Consider the following 17971-nt stretch of genomic DNA (forward strand, 5'->3'; position numbering starts at 1 on the left):
TTGCTAGATACATTGCCGATAAATCATGGTCTAAGATCCGAATGAATGTTGAATGTCATGTGATATCCTGTGATGTCGTGTGATGTGACTGTCGATTTTGTACATGTGCTAGATGTGTGTTCCTAGTACATAGGTACTAACAGTCAATGTCTGCTAAGACGGTTTATGGCTTTTGTCGGTTTTGCAGGCGTAATCGAGGTCGATTACAATGCTTTCAAGAGGGGGGTATGTCACAAAGTGATGACGTGGCGGACAACAGAAACCCTAAAATTCTTGCAAACCCTAATTTCTGCCAGAAAACTTAATTTCCGAAAATCGCGAAGGCTTTTTTTTTTTTTTTTAATGATGAGCGACGCGAATTTTGCTTTTTCTTTATTAAAAAAAAGAGAAAAGACTCTCTAAGAGAGAGAGAGAGAGAGAGAGAGAGAGAGAGAGAGAGAGAGAGAGAGAGAGAGAGAACTTATGCTTTTTATTTTAAAAGCTTTTGGGGCTCTGCTTTTGGGCATCCCTTGTATCTTTAAATAAGTGGTGAGGGCTTCACTTCTTAGAGCATTTGGACGCAGAGTCTGAGAGTGAAACCCTAGCCACTCTCTTGTACTTTGATATGATTAATATAAAAAGAAATACCGAAAGGGGCACCAGTCTTTGGGGCCAATATATCTAGGCACGGAACTCCACCGGGCCAATGCAAATCTATTGTGATCTGTGAATTGTTTTGAAGTGGTTATTTGGTGTTGTCGCGGTTGATTCTTGACTTGGAGTGTCCAAGTCTGTTACAATATCTTTATTACTAAGGGAGAATTCTTTACAAGCACAGGAACGGGGCGAAAGCCCGTCCTCTATTCTTTCTTGTCCTTCTTCTTCTTCTTCTGACTGAGAGAGTGGAAGAACTACTCTCCTGACTACTAAGAGGATCTTTCCTCTTCTGTGAGATTTTGGGAAGCTCTCGTAGATGAGAGTCTATCTTCCACAAAACTCATCGGAAGCTCTCAAAAACGAGAGTCTATCTTCCGCTACCTATGTCTCTTCGGAGATAATCATTCCTGCAGTCAACCCAAGAAGGAAACATGCAAAACACACGCACACATGCTTGCTGTAATTTTCTGCACATAACCAGAAATTGTTACCTGAGCGCGTTCCAATGCCGAAATGAAGGTCCTTTTCGCGACGGAAATGCTCCAAACTTTGTGTGTGTGTATAGTAGGTAGAGAGGAATAGTTTCCTACTAAAGCTTTGCTGAAATTCACCCTAATACAGGTGATTAAGGGCTGAAAACAGAGAATTTGCAGTAGCTAGTAGAGAGAGAAAAAGAGTTTTCTACTACTTTACGCGATGAAACTTCTCCCACAGCTGCCTATGACCATGAGAGGCCTTGTTCTAGGTGATGGTTGCACAGAGGCTTCACATACACCACAAGGTGCTGCTCTCAAGCTTCAATGGAAAGCTTCACTGCGTAGAGGACGTTCAACTTAGGGGGGGTAGTGCACTGCCAACCTGGCAAGAGGGAGAGGGGCTGCTCTCTTATAGCCTCCCAGAAGAGGGGGCGCTAGCATGAAGAGGGAGTGAGAGAGAGAGAGAGAGAGAGAGAGAGAGAGAGAGAGAGAGAGAGAGAGAGATTGCATGGGAAAGTGTGCCACTTAACACACTTACTTTAAATTTTAAAAACCATTCAACTTTTGACTTTAAAAATCCTATGCTAGTTAATGAAATGTGCAATTAAGTGCACAATTGCACACATAGATGCAACCAATTAAATTGCTAGCTGCTCCCCAGCGTAATGCCGTATCAACACTGCTCTGGCATTACCTGTTCGCACTTGTCCGACCATTTGGTCCAACGCAAATCATTTAAGAATACTTTAACTAACTTATCCTAAGGCCGTAAAATAATCAGGCCTTAGGGTTACTATTCCAAGGACCCCATCTCATTCTTGTGCTTGCACTAGCGCGCGTAATTTTATGAGCCTGAAATCTGAGGCTACTATCTCCCCTTCATTGAAGACCCGATTTCCCAATCGCTAGGGCTCCAAGGTATTTTCTGTTAGGGTCTCCTTGAGGTTTACTGGCCCAAACTTGGGCGCACCTGAGGCCCCAGAACTGCTAAATCTATTCTGATGTGCACACAACTAATTAGCTAATTCTTTTCTCGTAAATAAATTAATTATTTACAAAGTCTGACTTAGTTATATAATCTCTCTCATGGATTTTGGGGAGAAGCTTTGAAAACTGCAGTGCATATATGCATCGATCCCCTCGCATGTCTTTGAAAGGTGACATCCCTGAAGAGGTTTGGTCTGGCAAGCCTACTTCATATAATCACTTACGCATTTTTCGTTGCAAAGCTTTTGTGCATGTTAGATCTGAGTTGAGGAGTAAACTAGATGCGAAGTCCATTAAAGGCCTCTTCATGGGATATGGTGAAGAAGGCGAAATGGGTTACAGGATTCGGTTACCTCATCTCAAAAGGGTTATACGCAGCCGGGATGTTTTTAATGAGGCAAGGCTGCTTCAAAACAATTGTGCCTCAAAGCATGACCATAAAATGGTGAAATTTCAGCATGACCAACCACCTGTTAGGCCTATTTTTGACCCTCAGGATGCACCACAAATGGCTGAAAATGTAGATGATCCAGTGGTGTTTGAGCCAGATGATGTTGGACAACAAATTGAGGCTCCTGAAGGGCATTTGCAGCCAAGAAACAATGCTGAAAATGGTGCTGAAAATGATGTACAGCAGCAGCCCATTGTTGATGATTTTGTCGTGCCACCTGATGTAAACCCATTGCCGGATAATGTGGATCATTGGGTGAGGCGGTCTACTCGTCAAGGACGGCCTGTGAGTCGATATGACCCCTCTTTGCATTACATTATGTTGACAGATGAGGGAAAGCCTCTTACGTATAAAGAGGCAAAGATATGTGAGCACAGCGACAAGTGGGAGCTTGCTATGCAGGAAGAGATTAAAGCTTTGCATGCTAATCATACTTGGGATTTGGTTGAATTGCCCAAAGGAAGGAAGGCTATTCCTAACAAATGGGTGCATAAAATCAAGACTGTTGATGCAAAACCCAAGTATAAGGCAAGGCTTGTGGCAAAGGGATATGTTCAAACCAAGGGCATAGACTTTCAGGAGATGTTCTCTCCTGTTATGAAGATGACCACTTTGCGTGTATTGTTTGCCATTGTGGCTACTCTTGATTTAGAAATGGACCAAATGGATGTACATACCGCTTTCTTGCATGGTGATGTGGAAGAAGAGCTTTACATGAAGCAACCCGAGGGTTTTGTTATCTCTGGCAAGGAACATTTGGTATGTATGCTCAATAGAAGCTTGTATGGACTGAAACAATCATGTAGACAGTGGTACAAGAAGTTTGATCGCTTCATGCTTAAACATGGTTACAAAAGAAGCCATGCAGACCATTGTTTGCATACCAAACGTGATGAGGATGGCAGCCCTATCATTCTTGTGCTCTATGTAGACGATATGTTGATAGCTACAAAGAAAAGAAGCATTGTTGATGCTCTTAAAGGGCAGCTGAAATCTGTGTTTTCAATGAAAGATCTTGGGGCAGCTGAACATATACTTGGAGTGCGTGTTACACGGCAAAGAGACAAGCGCCTATTGTATTTGTCACAAGAAAAGTACATTGAAAAGGTGCTGGACAGATTTAACATGGCTGAAGCAAAGCCTCTTGGTGTGCCATTACAGCCATATGTCAAAATCTCCAAGGATGATTGTCCCAAGTCAAAGGAAGAAGCCAATGACATGCAAAGTGTGCCTTATGCTTCAGCTTGTGGTTCACTTATGTATGCTATAGTTGCTACTAGGCCTGACATAGCCCATGCAGTGGGAGTTGTGAGCCGATTTATGGCTAATCCAGGTAGGTTGCATTGGGATGCAGTGAAGTCCATTATGAGGTACTTGAAAGGGACTAAAAACAAATGCCTCTGCTATGGTAAAGGACCAATGGAGTTGAAGGGATTTTGTGACTCTGACATGGCTGGTGATGTGGATACACGGAAATCCACAAGTGGCTATGTATTTACTCTTGCAGGAGGTGTTGTTTCATGGTGTTCTAGATTGCAAAAGATTGTTGCATTGTCTACGACAGAGGCTGAATATATTTCAGCCACTGAGGCTTCCGAAGAAGCTATTTGGTTAGCACGCCTATGCAGTGAGTTTGGTTTGCCTGCCAAGGCACCTATGCTTGGTTGTGATAGCCAGAGTGCCATATGTCTGGCAAAGAACGCCATGTTTCATGCACGCACAAAGCATATTGATGTGCGGTATCACTTCATACGAGAAGTGCTTGAGGATTGCATGCCAAGGCACCTATGCTTGGTTGTGATAGCCAGAGTGCCATATGTCTGGCAAAGAACGCCATGTTTCATGCACGCACAAAGCATATTGATGTGCAGTATCACTTCATACGAGAAGTGCTTGAGAATGGCCTTATTACATTGGTTAAGGTCCATACATCACAAAATCCCACCGATGCTCTCACTAAGTGCTTACCCAAAGCACAACATCATCTATGCATAGAGATGGTGGGAGTCACGTAGCTTAAAGGCGCCATTTATGCTTTTAAGTGGGAGGTTGTTGGGTTAAAGGCCTAAATGGCCCCCTTTAATGGACATTTTAAAGGTTACTAACCTTTGGCCAAGTTCAATGTGAACTTGGCCACTAGCTTATTAAATTGGTCCTTATACAATAATAAAAGGGATAGTGAGTTTTTACAAACTCACTCACTTATTCCCTGCAGCAATAGCGTGCCCTCTCTCTCTCCCTATCGTTCTGCTAGCGCCTCCTCTCTTGCTGGCCTTCGCCACCCCTCTCTGCACACACACTGCACTTCCTCGCGTGCTCTATCACTTGCACACACCGTCGCGCGCTCATCATTTCTTTCCCTCCCATGTACAGTGTGGTGCTAGGAGTGATGCCCTGCACACTACACACTGCTCTCTCTCTCTCCCCTACGTGCAGTTATGTGATGCCCCACAAGAGGGCTCTTCATTTGACTAATGTACAGCTGTGTGGTTTCATGCTTTTGTGCTGAGGCAAGAGCCTCCTTGGGTAGGAACAGGGGTAGCTAATTGCTACTGCAAAGCAAGCATCGGTGAGGGTCATAACATCACCGTACAGGTGCGTTTTCAGCGTTGTGAATGCGCTGTAAATTGACTGTTTTTCAGCCATGCGGACGCCAGAACCATTGGGAGTAGTGCCCCACTGGCAGAGGACAGTTAGGGGACTGTTTGGGGCTGAAAACAGGGCAAAAACCAGTAAATACAGCGTGCTGAATTTACTGTTTTTCTGCAAGAATCAGAGGGTTTATGCCAATGGAAGAGAGTTCCAGCAAGGGAATTGGTTTCGCGCAAGTTTTGGGACTGTTATGCTGCCGAAATTTGGCCAAAACAGGTGGTATCTAGCTCGATACAGATAAAGGATTCCCATGACTCTTCTTTGTAATCTACCCTCCTATAGAATAAAGAAATACCGAAAGGGGTGCCAATTTTGGGGCCTACAGGTTGTCGGCGTCTCCTCGAAGCATTCTAGCTTCCGAGCCGTGTGTGTGCTTAAGTGTTAATTCCCATTACAGGTTACCTTTGCAAAGTGCTCTGTGTGTGTCTATAGTAAAGAATTTCGGGTAAAAGCCAACGCCTACCGCCCTACGGGCCAGTTTCAGAGCCTGATGAGCAACCCGAATTGTAAGAAACCGAGAAGATCCTTGTTCCTGAACAGATTTTAGCACATAAGGATACAAAGAAAGGTAAAGTCCGAAGGCGGTTCTTGGTTAAGCTCAAGAACTACCCTGCATTGGATGCGAAGTGGATGGAGGAGGAGACCTAGCAGATACTCCTCGAATTGTGAAACTTTCCCTCGATGCTTTTGGTTTAGCATAGTCTACTCCAAATGGAACCCAGAATTCAGCTTGGCCGGAGATCTGGTGCAGTGGGATGCACAAGAGGGGAGTTACCCCGCTCCTTTGTCAACAGATGCCTTGATTTTGATACTAAAGTCACTGATGTCTCTTTGAGCTTCAGGGATACTGAGAGCTGTGTAATGGAATTTGCCTATTCAATTTGAGAGTAGCGGAATTTAATGAGAGTACTTTCAAGAAATGATTTTGTGAGCATAGTGGGTAGACATAATTGAAGATAGCAACATAATCATAGCAATTAGTTAACTTGGCATAGACAATACTTTTGCAAGAGAGAGAATTTAGAGAACATGACAACAGTTGAGGACCGGATTTATGTGGAGCCGGTCCCCCCTCCAATAGGCATTTGTATTATGATTTCTCCCATAAAGAGAGACTTGTTACAATACATTCTTTGTGTTCCTTGTGACCTAGGTGAAGCAATGAAGATGGAAAGCTTCATGCATCACCATCATAGCATAACCTAAACTTGAAGAAAGCTTTAACTATACCAAGCCTCAGTCCCAAGACCTCAAACACCTTCGAAGGTGGAGAGAGCTAGCAGGGAATGAGGGTAGGGAAGAGGAAGAAGAAACATTTCATACGAGAAAGAGCTAGTTCCTCACTTATCATAACTCTTGTGCTAGCCTACATAATAGCATAGTAATGAAGAAGAAATAGATGGCAAGCTCAAGCATTGAAGCATGGCTCTTGGATGGATTTGCACTCCATAGCCAAGAGTGTTGGTGTAGGCTCTCAACCTCTACTTGCTTGGAGAAGGAGAGGGAGCTCATGTACTTTGCATAGTACCAATGAGAGTGTTTGTGAGTGTGTGTGGGTGAGTATACCCCCTAAGCACCCCCCTAGCTTGCTTGGGTCCACCCCCCCTTGTAGCTCATGCTTGAAGCTCATTGGACCCCTCCACGCCTAGCCAATCACAAGCAGGAGCCATTACAAGCAACAGGGGTAGCCTTGGGACAAGTGTCCCCCTTTCCCCTTTGAGAGAGAGGACTTGATAAATGCAAAATCAATTAATTAAGAATCCTAAATTATCATTGGACCCCTTGGGTGGCCAACCAATAGGCTTCAGGCACACCATGAGGGCAACATGAGGAGGAACTTGACAAGTGTCCTTGCTGCCTCTTCAAGCTGGGGCTTCCCTTGTGTGTGTGTGTGTGTGTTCTCTCTCATCCCCCCCCTTGTAGGCTCGCCCCCCTCCTTGTAGGGATCTTTTTGACTTTGGATGAGCAAGCCCCTTAGTCATCAAGCATGACTAAGCACTTGGAGTAGGGGGTGTTCCCACAAGCATCTCAGGCAAGCTTTTCAAGGCACCTCAAGCACCTTAATCATGCACCAAGTCAAGCACCTCAAGTATCGAGCCAGTCAAGCACCTCAAGCATCTTAATCAAGCACCTCAAGCATGACAAGCACCTCAAGCAGGACAAGCACCTCGAGCTTGGGCGGGGTTCCCACCTCAAGCTCAGCCCTAGCTTACCTAAGGTCAAAGGACTTTTACACACATTATTGGAGGTCTTCAATGAAGCTAACCCTAAGGTCTTATGCTCCATTGGTTAGCCTTGCTCTTGATAGACCATCTCCCATTTGGGCCCCTTTACTATTGGCCCCGTGCTGAGATAGATCTATAAGCACATATCTATATCTTAACACTTATTCCCGTTTATTCTCCCACATTAAGTGATCAATTTAATATGAGAAAATCATTTGGGTTGGTTAGATATTAGATTTTATGACAGCTAACAGTATTTTGCTAAATGACTTTATGAAATAGAATTCCTGATTATGATACTGATTTGTTCTTGACTTCTTTTAAGTGCAAGAACTGATAGACGAAATGACTGCAGCATTTTGGTCTAATTGATCTCGAATAGACATGGTTGCAATAGGGGTTAGTCAATCGGACATCGATGAGGTCCTGATTGGATCCAGATGCAATTGCTAGCTACATTGCCGATAAATCATGGTCTAAGATCAAAATGAATATTGAATGTCATGTGATGTCCTGTGATGTCTAGTGATGTCATGTGATGTCGTGTGATGTGACTGTCGATTGGTACATGTGCTAGATGTGTGTCCTAGTACGTAGGTACTAACAGTCAGTGTCTGCTAAGACGGTTTATGGCCTCTGTCTGTTTTGCAGGCGTAGTCGAGGGCAATTACAATGCTTTCAAGAGGGGGGTATGTCACAAAGTGATGACGTGGCTGCCCATAAACAAACCCTAACTGTTGCTTGAAACCCTAACCCTAAAACCTGCAAACCCTAAAATCTACCAAAAACCCTAACCCTAAAACTACAAACCCTAAAACCTGCCAAAAACCCTAACCCTAAATTCTGCCCTGACCTAAACCTAACCCTAAAAGGCAGCAGGGGTTGAATCCCGGAAATGCACAAAAATGCTGACATGGCACCGTACGGCAGTCCCGAAAATCACGCGGGATTTGGCTCGGAAAAGCAACCTTTTGCTCAACGCAATTGGAGATAGAGAGAGAGAGAGAGAGAGAGAGAGAGAGAGAGAGAGAGAGAGAGAGAGAGAGAGAGAGAGAGAGAGAGAGAGAGAGAATACTTTTGCTTCATTTTAAAACTCAAGAGAGCTTGAGAGAGAGAAGAGCCTTTGCTTTTATTTTTAGGCTTTTGATCTGAAGCTTTTGGGGCTCTGCTTTTGGCATCCCGTGTAAATTAAATATGTGGTTTGGGCTCCCACTCTGCAGAGCATCTGGATGCAGAGTCTGAGAGTGAGACCCGATCCACTCTTGTACTTTGAACACTGATTAGTACATAAAGAAATACCGAAAGGAGCGCTAGTCTTTGGGGCCAATATCTTTAGGCACGGAACTCCATCGGGCCAGTGCAAATCTATTGTGAACTGTGAACTGTTTTGAAGTGGTTATTTGGTGCTGTCGTGATTGATTCTTGACTTGGAGTGTCCAAGTCTGTTACAGCGCCCTGTGCTCCCCAAAGCCTGCACACACTCGATCTCCCCAAGTAAAATGGGGGATATAGGGAAAATAGGGTGGAGAGGCAGTAGATGCCCACGGAAAAATACCGACAGGGATGGAAAAATACTCTAACCGTGCAGGAGCCTAATGGCCATGGAACAGAGCCAAAACCCAAGGCTAAACATGGCTAGACACAACCCGACATGAGAAACCTACCTCACACTGGCCAGGCACAGCCACAAAACAGCCCTCACTCCCTAACACTTGTCCCTGGGAGAAACTTGGACCAACTGGATCAACCAAGAGAGATGTCTAAACTATAACACCCCCTCTCAGCTCCAGGAAAGGAAGTCGGACCAGGAAGTTGGAGTGAGCAATGTGCAATTGTAAAGAGAGGGTTTCATGGACGAGGATATATGCTACAAAACTCCCAGGTCAAACAATACAAGACGCCTTAGTATCATCCAACCACAACCCTCGAAAGACGTCCGAGAAATACTATGTTGTCCCCCACTGAAAGTAAATCCATCTCTAACAAGAATCTCCTCAAGCCAATCGACTCACAAGTCGCACAACCATAGTTCTTTTCAGACGCGTCTGATTGGGCAACCATACTTCTAGGCGCGTCCACCTCCGATTGGCGCATGATTGGGGATTTTGGACGTGAGCAGGGCAGATTTGATGATGTGGCATTTTTTCCCCCAAATGTCAAATTTCCTCTGCGCGAGTTTTCTAAAGTCAGCAACGCTACCATTTTTGCACAGCCGTGACCCGATTGAGGTTTGAGACCGTGAGTCGGGAGCCCTACCCACACACTCTCTCCCGCGGTTCACCATCTTCACCTACGCTCTCCGTTTACCCATGGGCCGTGTGCTGCTCCTGACTCATGAGGCCTCCACTTTGTCAAGGTTTGCAACTTTGCAAGTTTGCAGAATCCAAATGGGCCGAGTGAAGCGTCTCGAATGGCAGTATGTAGAACAATTGAAGCCTCAAAAGAAAGGGCAATTTACATGTAAATGCAAGTATTGTGGGCATCCTTGGGACGGAGGTCCCTCTCGTATTCGTGCACACTTATTGTCCCTCTCTAGCTATGGTGTAGGCCCATGTGACAGTGTACCAGAGAACGTCAAAGAGGTGGTCATAAGATTGCATGTTGATGTACAGAATGATGGGAAGGACCCAAATGCATATGTAGATGCCTTGGTGGATGATTTGGGAGGTAATGCCTCTCTATCTCAAGGAGGTGCCTCAGGCTCAATGAGTACACATGCATCAGAGAGTGCACATGTAAGTGCCACTGGGACTTCGGCTCCAAATCAAATGTGGGGTCTTCGAGCAAGAAGAGGAAGGCTGCACAAGGGCCTTTGGCAAGTGCATTTAGCTTGCAAGCAAGCGGATCAAGCCTTGTGCAGGTTTTTTTATGCAGAGGACATTCTTGAATGGAAAGTGCGGAGTCCTTTCTTTTTGGAAATGGTCAAGGCAATTGGACAAGTTGGTCCATCTTATGTGCCTCCCACATACAATGCTTTACGCACCACAGAGTTAAATGATGAGGTCAAATGCATTGGTCATGAGATCATGGGTGTACGCGAGAAATGAAAGAAACATGGATGCACAATTGTATGTGATGGATGGTCTAACACTAGACACAGGTCTATCATTAACTTTCTTGCATACTCTATACATGGTTCTGTGATTTTGAAATCTGTGGACACATCTGGGGAGACAAAGACATCAGAATTTATTTTCAAGCAGCTTAAGGATGTGATTATTGGGGTAGGAACCTCCAATGTTGTGCAGGTATGCATGGACAATGCAACTAATTGTGTTTGGGCAAATGGTGGAAGAGAAATGGAAACACATTTTTTTCACGAGATGTGCATGCCATTGCTTGGACCTCTTGTTTGAGGATATTGGGAAGCTCCCTTGGATTGCAAAAATTCTTGAAGATGCAAGTTGCAACAAAGGTTGTCACATTTGTCACAAGGAAGTCCACTGTCTTGGCATTGTTTCGAACGCTTAGCAAGAAGGAATTATTGAAGCCATCGGCCACTCGATTTGCCTACTACTTCATCATGTTGGCTAGTCTTGTGGATGAGAGATGTATGCAAGGTGTGCGTAGGCTTATGATTGATGCAAAATTTGTGAAAATGAAGGCATCCATGACTGGAAAGGCCATAGTGGTCTCAGACATTGTGTTTAATGCATCCTTTTGGCAAGAGGCCAAGTTGATTTTGAAGATTTGTGCTCCCATCTTAAAGATACTTTGTTTGGCTGATAGGGAAGGAGCCACCATGGGGCTTGTGTATGAGCTTACGGATCACATGGTTGAGCAATTCAAAACATGCAAGGTATTGATGCGGCAAGGATGCAAGAGATTAAAGACCTATGCGTTGATAGATGGAACATGATGCACACACCATTGCATGCTGTGGGATACTTGTTGCATATAGCGAGGAAGAGGGCAATTCAATGATAGTGAGGTTCATGACGAGTGGATGACATTTTTGGACAGGTATACCAAGGGTGATTTGACCATGCAGGGTACCCTCATTGATGAGTTGGACACTTTCCTCACTGAAAGAAAGTCATTTGCTCATCCTATTGCAAAGGATCCAAAGAGAATCCAAGAGGGTGTAAAATGGTGGGAGACTTTTGGGGCTTGCACGCCCACATTGCAGACTCTTGCACTTAAGGTGCTTTCTCAAGGGACATGTGCCTCTCCATGTGAGAGAAATTGGAGCACCTTCTCTCTCATTCACACCAAGAGAAGAAATAGGCTACTTCCTTCTCATACCGAGAAGCTTGTCTACATACACACCAACTTGAGGCTCTTATGCAAGATCAAAGAGTGCAGCTATGAGAGAATGGAGGTGACATTGGAGATGCTTAACAAAGAGAAGGATGAGGAGCGCTTGCTTGAGGTGCAGGAGGTTCAGGAGGCTATTGCACAGAGCACTGATGATGTTATGGAGTCTCTTCCGATTAGCATGCCCAATGATATTGGGACTTCATGCTCCTTTGCTGAGGATGAGGCTTGGGATGAGGATGAGGATGAGGATAATGAGGGTGATGATGAGGAGGTGTCCTGCAATGAGAGTTAGAGCTCATTGCATTTTGCTCTAGCCTCGATCCTGACTCCTCTTAGCTCTACTTATGTTTTGGATTCACTATTTAGCATCGAGCGGCTGGACTCCACCCTCTAGGCTCTATTTATGTTTTGTCATTTGGAGTACTCAGTATACAGTCTTGTTGGTTTTGGAGGCTCCATATTTTGCCATCTCCTGCTTTGCTCTAGCCTCTAGTATGATCATTGATGTAATCATGTACGATTGTATCTATTGATCAGAGATCTTCATCTGTTTCTCGACTTCCGACTCCTTGATTTAGCTAGATTCTACATTTTTTATGATGTTTTAATGTATTATGTGGCTTTGGACTGCTCTCTAAAGTCTAGTGTTTTAAATTTATTTGTTATTTGTTATATATATATATATATATATATATATATATATATATATATATATACACACACACACACACACACACACACTAATTTTTTAGTGTCGTATGGTATTCCACATATGGAATCTTCGGGGGGTCTTAATCGGGCTTATATCAGGCTTTAATACCCGCCCGAGTGAGACGCATGGTTGACGTATGAAAAAACTATGCGCACAACCAGCATCTACAGAAGGTACTGCTATTGACCGCTTCAAGAGTATGCATCAAAACTGGGGGTAAAGGCATAAACTGCAGGTATCCAAATCATTCCCAACTCTAAAGTGCTCCACCCTCTAGGAAAGAGTCAAAATCTGCACCTCCGGTCATATACCACATGCCTGAAACTCCAAGCTGCTACAGAAGTCCAAGGAAAGGGACAACCGAGGCTACTAAGGAACTATAGCTATGATGGCGAAGAACCAAAGAACTGCACATACTACAATGATGACTGCAAACTATATATGTAGGAACATCATCAGAACTGAGAGTGAAACTGAAATTGATCAACTCGCTAGAACATCACCCAAGAGAATATCACTCGACTCTCAGAGTGAATCGGGAATAAACATCTAGCAGAAAGAACACACATCAATATTGAGACTGCAGCTAACATAGCAAGATCAAGAGACCCTGCACCCAAGCACTGCAAGAGGTGCTATAGAAACACCACCAAATAGAATGTCAATCATGTCCGTTGCACATGGAACCACAAGATCTGTACGAAAGTAGTCCACGGAAACTGAAAGTTGGCTTCACATCCCCCTCTGAAGGGAGAACACCTGAACCATGGATAATTGTCATAACTCTACAATAATCTCTACCTATGTAACTGAATCACCCGTGGTAGGTGAATCCGAAAGGAAATATTTAATATAATATACCTGTGGAGCCTGGAACCAAAAACATCCTCAAAAGTACGCTCTGAGGTAATACCTGACTCAACCCACGTCGGAACACAGCAAACACTGTCACTGAAAGCTCCAGAGCTAAAGCTGAGAACTCCTCCAAAGCTAGCAAGTCCCCTTCCTGCTCAATCCTACCTGGAGTAAAACCGCTTCCTCTGTAACTGAATAGCAAGACCTGTATCTCATGGAACTCGAGACTCAAAGAGAATCACACCATCGATAAACTCAGACTGCTAAGAATAGGAAGACCTGATAGGTCATCACCTGAGGATCATGTTTGCCAAAGAAGCCGTCGAGGTCCAAAAAGAGAACCTGGCTACTCGAGCAAACTCCATGAGATCAAACCAAATGTCTGCCACGTCTCTGCATCTGCCAAGATCAAACCTGTAGGTACAATCCAATAAAATATGCAAAACTGCATACAGACTCGGAAGAGCACATATACTCCCACTGTTGTAACTTGCTTCCCCAAAATCTTCATCAAAAATTGTCCTTTGTACTTGTGTTGAAGAAAATATGCCCACAACTAAACTGTGCAATCAAATATCCAATACACAGCATGACTTCAATACTCAAAGTAAGAGTAACGGAACCAGCTCGGGGAACAAGCCTGTGAGGAATGTTGAGGCTGATTTGTAACATGCCAGAAGACTGGGCAAAAGACTGCAAGGGAAGAACTTGCTATACTAGCCAGCCGTGGCCAAATCTACACACCAGAAGAAGGGTTGCCCCCAAGGTTGGAGCTCTCCAAAGGGCAGTATGGAAGAGGCATCTGAATGTTGTTGACTGCAGAAGTAGGAACTAGATGCTCCCACCAATTGTCAACACTATGCAAACCTATCATCCAAAGGATCTCGACAAATCTGTTGTCGATCATCAAGAAAACTACCCATAGAAGATTGTAAACCTATCCCAAAACTGGTGTTGACAAGCTCACAAGAAGTCGTCAATTGTCCTACAGCTAGTACTGACAAGCTCACAAAAGGGCAAAGAAGTGACAAAATTTGTAGGGCCCCACTACCACCAGGAAAAGGAAGGGTCCACACTTCAACAAAACCTCCTCGAAATGTTGTCATTGTTGGCTAAGGGTCTCGCACTACATGCTCCACCTCTATACCTCATCCAGGGAAGTCATATGATCAAACACGAAGTGGTTCTGGAGATAGAAGTATCCTCCTCTGCCTGTCAAAGCCAAGTCAAACACATGCAGTGGAACATGCACATGAAATGTTGCATATTGGATGAGCAAGAGTCAACTAAAATCGGAACTAGAACTTCAATCCTTAGATGGACAATGGAAAATCAAAGAACATCCTCTGCTTCAAGACGAGAGAGATCCCCCTTTGTCATCCTCAATCCACAATATGGTACAAAAGTGCTACTGAATCATCAACCTACTACACATCAGATATGTAGCACCATCAACAATTCCAAGAAAGATGTGCATTTGCAAAAGGCACAACAAGCTGCCAATCCATCTCCTCAAAGGAAATATAGCCATAGAAGACTCCTCCAGAAGTGATGAAGAAGATCCTACTGCTGTCCAAACACTTCTCTCTAAAGAAGAAGTTGGAAATGGATAGCTCCCCCTCAAGATCCAACAACCGCATGCTTGCTCCCCTTGCGGAAAGGCAAGGTAATATGACTCCATCTTGGAAATCCAAAGCGATCCGGCACTCCTACACTTCCTGTAGACTCCATCAGGTTCCCCTCGGTGAAGAGTGGTCCGGGTAATCAAGGGTAAGGACGAGGAAGTCGTAGAGGAGGATCCAAGGCATCCACATACCCAAATCTGCTCCAAACTTGGAGAAAACCAAAAAAAAGAACAGCAAGGTTCTTCTCTCTCAATCATGTCCAAAACGGCACCGGATCAGCCAAATCCGAGCATCCAGGTGGTCGTATCACCATAGGGCTCTGATACAATGTCAAAGGTGGCACCGGAAGATGCAATGAAGACAAGAACTGGCTCGTGATCCAATGGGTACCTCGACTCCGATCTAGAACACATGCAATGCCAAACACATAAACAAGGCACACACATGAGCTTCCGGGTTGGCTTGGACTTGTCACCAGAACAGCACACTGCTCCCGCTCCCCTCCTCCTAGCCATTAGGAGGAAGCTACTGCATTGGAGCTCGGTGCGACTTTACCTTGCTGACAAGGCTGTAGCGTCCAACCACGTGCTCTTGGCCACCATGTGGTACATCACATCTTGTTGGATTTTGCTAGCGCTAGGGCTGATCTGGCAAAAACGCTGGCTGATTTTGCCTTCAAAATGCTAGGCCTGATCTAGAGCAAAAACGTTGGTAGGGTGCAGAAAACACTAGTGTTTACCTATTGTTCCCTTTATAAATAAGAATTGGTCATTTTGAACTCCTTAAGGCTTAGGTAGGGCGAAACCTCTGTCAATCACTAAAATGATTTATTAATGAGTTTGACCAGGGCTCGGTTTCTGGGTGAAACATTACCACTGAAACTGTCAAATATCTGTCAATCCAAAAATCCGATTGACGCAGGGAATGGCTCATTGCATTCCTCTAGCCTAAACCTACATGCACATCATGCCAGATGCCCATTGTAGTGTAACAACATCTGTCAAAACGCATGTACAATCCATTTATGCAACAGGGTTCCAAATCTAGAAAACCTAATCTAATGGACTCGTCCCAACATGCAGGTCCTACGAATAGAATCACAAAATTGCCGGTACTAATCCTCCTAGAATACTGAACACTCCTATCTAGCAATAGGTGCAAAATTGGCTCTGGAAGTTGTCCACGTGCACCGTACAAGTCCTACGTTTTTGTTGGAGAGAGAGAGAGAGAGTTAGAGCTCAATGCCTCTTTACATGAAAGGAGACTGGCAGCCTTTATGTCTCTAAGACCGTCATGGACTAGCCTAGCGGTCCGCCTGCAAGCCATACCTAGATGATTGCCATGGCATGTACGTTGAAATGTATAAAATTTCTACCGCAGCTATTTTCCCTACCGCAGCTCCTACTTGTGGGCAAACTTGCATGTAGACAGCATGTTTGCCTTGGGCTTATCAAAGCTCCATAGAAGCAAAGAATTAACTTGGAACGGGGAGGTAGAAACAGAAAAGCAGCAAAGATGTTACCTTCGGAGTGCAGAAAGAACGTGAGACCAAACTTGTTGGAAATAGCGAGAGCTTGAGAAGGAATAGTGGTGGTGGTCTTGAAGCCTCCTTGCACCACGGGCAGCTCAGAACCAACCCTTTTGAAAATGACGCCATGGCCTCCTCTCTCCTCTCCTTCTACAATCTCCATGGCTCGGTGGCCTGCCCCGCTGCTGCTTCGTTCAAACGCCAACTGAGAGAGAGAGAGAGAGAGAGAATCCAAACCAAAATACCCCTGCACTTTATACCTTGGAATTTTCATATGGTTAGTTCAATCAATGTAAGGCATCAACTAGTTATAGTGGATTGCACCCACACCCCATGTCGTGGGGTTTGAACCATAGCGGGTGCTTTACCTCTAGGCCCTTGACATAGTTAATTCAATCTTATGATAAAGATCTCTCACACATAGTGGTTGTTGTGTCTACAAACAATTAACTATTTCATCCCATGAGCCCACAATACCATCAAATCCTAATAGGCACCCACATAGTTTATTTTAATGCGAAAATCCTAAATATTCCCTCTACTTTTATTTACAAATTGAAGGTAATTGTAGATGCTATTTTAAAAATAGTAACTTTGACCAAATATTCTCTCTCTCTCTCTCTCTCTCTCTCTCTCTCTCTCTCTCTCTCTCTCTCTCTCATGGTAGATATATTATGCCAACTCCCTCTAGAGTGAGAGTTCTTGAGTTCAAGACTCGGCAAAAAGATCGTTGTGGTCGTTTGGGATTGTTTCTACAATGCTAAAAGTTTCTTCTTATGGGTATGGGTAAGACAAGAGAGGGAGAAGAAATGCCTCAATATCAAGCCTTTTTTGTATTAGATATGTGAGTACAAAGGAGGGATGTTGAAGAAGGGGGGGAGGGAGCTTCTACATAATAGTGCAAAATCAAATCCAGTTACCTATCCCCATCCCACCAAAAAAGAAAAAGATAGTTAAAATGTGGAAAGACGGGTGTTCAAGGGCATGGTTACATGTTATCCATGTTAACACTATTCCAAAGTAGAAAGTAAGGCATTTGGAAGATAATGCTAGGGACCGAGGTAGTTACTCTATGTGTCTACCTATGTGTATGTCTTTACTGAGCACTCTTACATAGTGATATGCCCCTTGTGCGAGCTTTTTTTAAAAGAGCTCAATTGGCGCGGAATCCACTTTCTTTGCTACTTGGAAAAATGGTGGGGCACGTCTATGTAGCGGTCAAAGAGCTTTGGGGGACATGGGCATTAGCTTTATCATTTACAAAGTCATGTGCATGGGATCAATGGTTTCCATGCAAAAGGAGCATTGTCGCTTAATCACAATCTTCAATCTTGACAATGAATCTAAAGATAAAACTAATCGCCGGATCCAAAAATTTGTTTTTTCCCATTCAGACCCCTGTTGGCTCACATCTATGTCAAGCAAACACATGTCCAAGTTGGTTAAGGTATTCGGTTCTAACCCCAGGGGTGGGGGTTTGAGTCCTATATGTCACACACACACACACACACACACACACACACAGAGTAATTATCCATGGTTTCTTTGTTAAAGAGTATTGGTG

The 17971-nt window shown here is 44.2% G+C and overlaps 1 protein-coding gene across 4 annotated transcripts in view; it reads right to left on the minus strand.

The window, feature by feature from the left end:
* The window catches only part of LNO1 (Nuclear pore complex protein), a 184333-nt gene extending 167679 nt beyond the window's left edge, over positions 1 to 16654 (minus strand). For 3 of the 4 annotated variants that reach the window (XM_086510691.1, XM_086510690.1, XM_086510689.1), the window contains exon 1: positions 16402 to 16654. In XM_086510691.1, coding sequence (XP_086366817.1) covers positions 16402 to 16570 — 169 coding nt within the window. In that variant the 5' untranslated portion in view covers positions 16571 to 16654. The remainder of the gene's footprint in view (positions 1 to 16401) is intronic. The other variant, XM_086510692.1, reaches the window with a different exon arrangement.
* Between the last annotated feature and the right edge of the window lie 1317 nt (positions 16655 to 17971).

The sequence above is a fragment of the Adiantum capillus-veneris genome, chromosome 4, assembly GCF_014529385.1.
Source record: "Adiantum capillus-veneris isolate H3 chromosome 4, ASM1452938v2, whole genome shotgun sequence".
In the NCBI taxonomy this organism is placed as follows: domain Eukaryota; kingdom Viridiplantae; phylum Streptophyta; class Polypodiopsida; order Polypodiales; family Pteridaceae; genus Adiantum; species Adiantum capillus-veneris.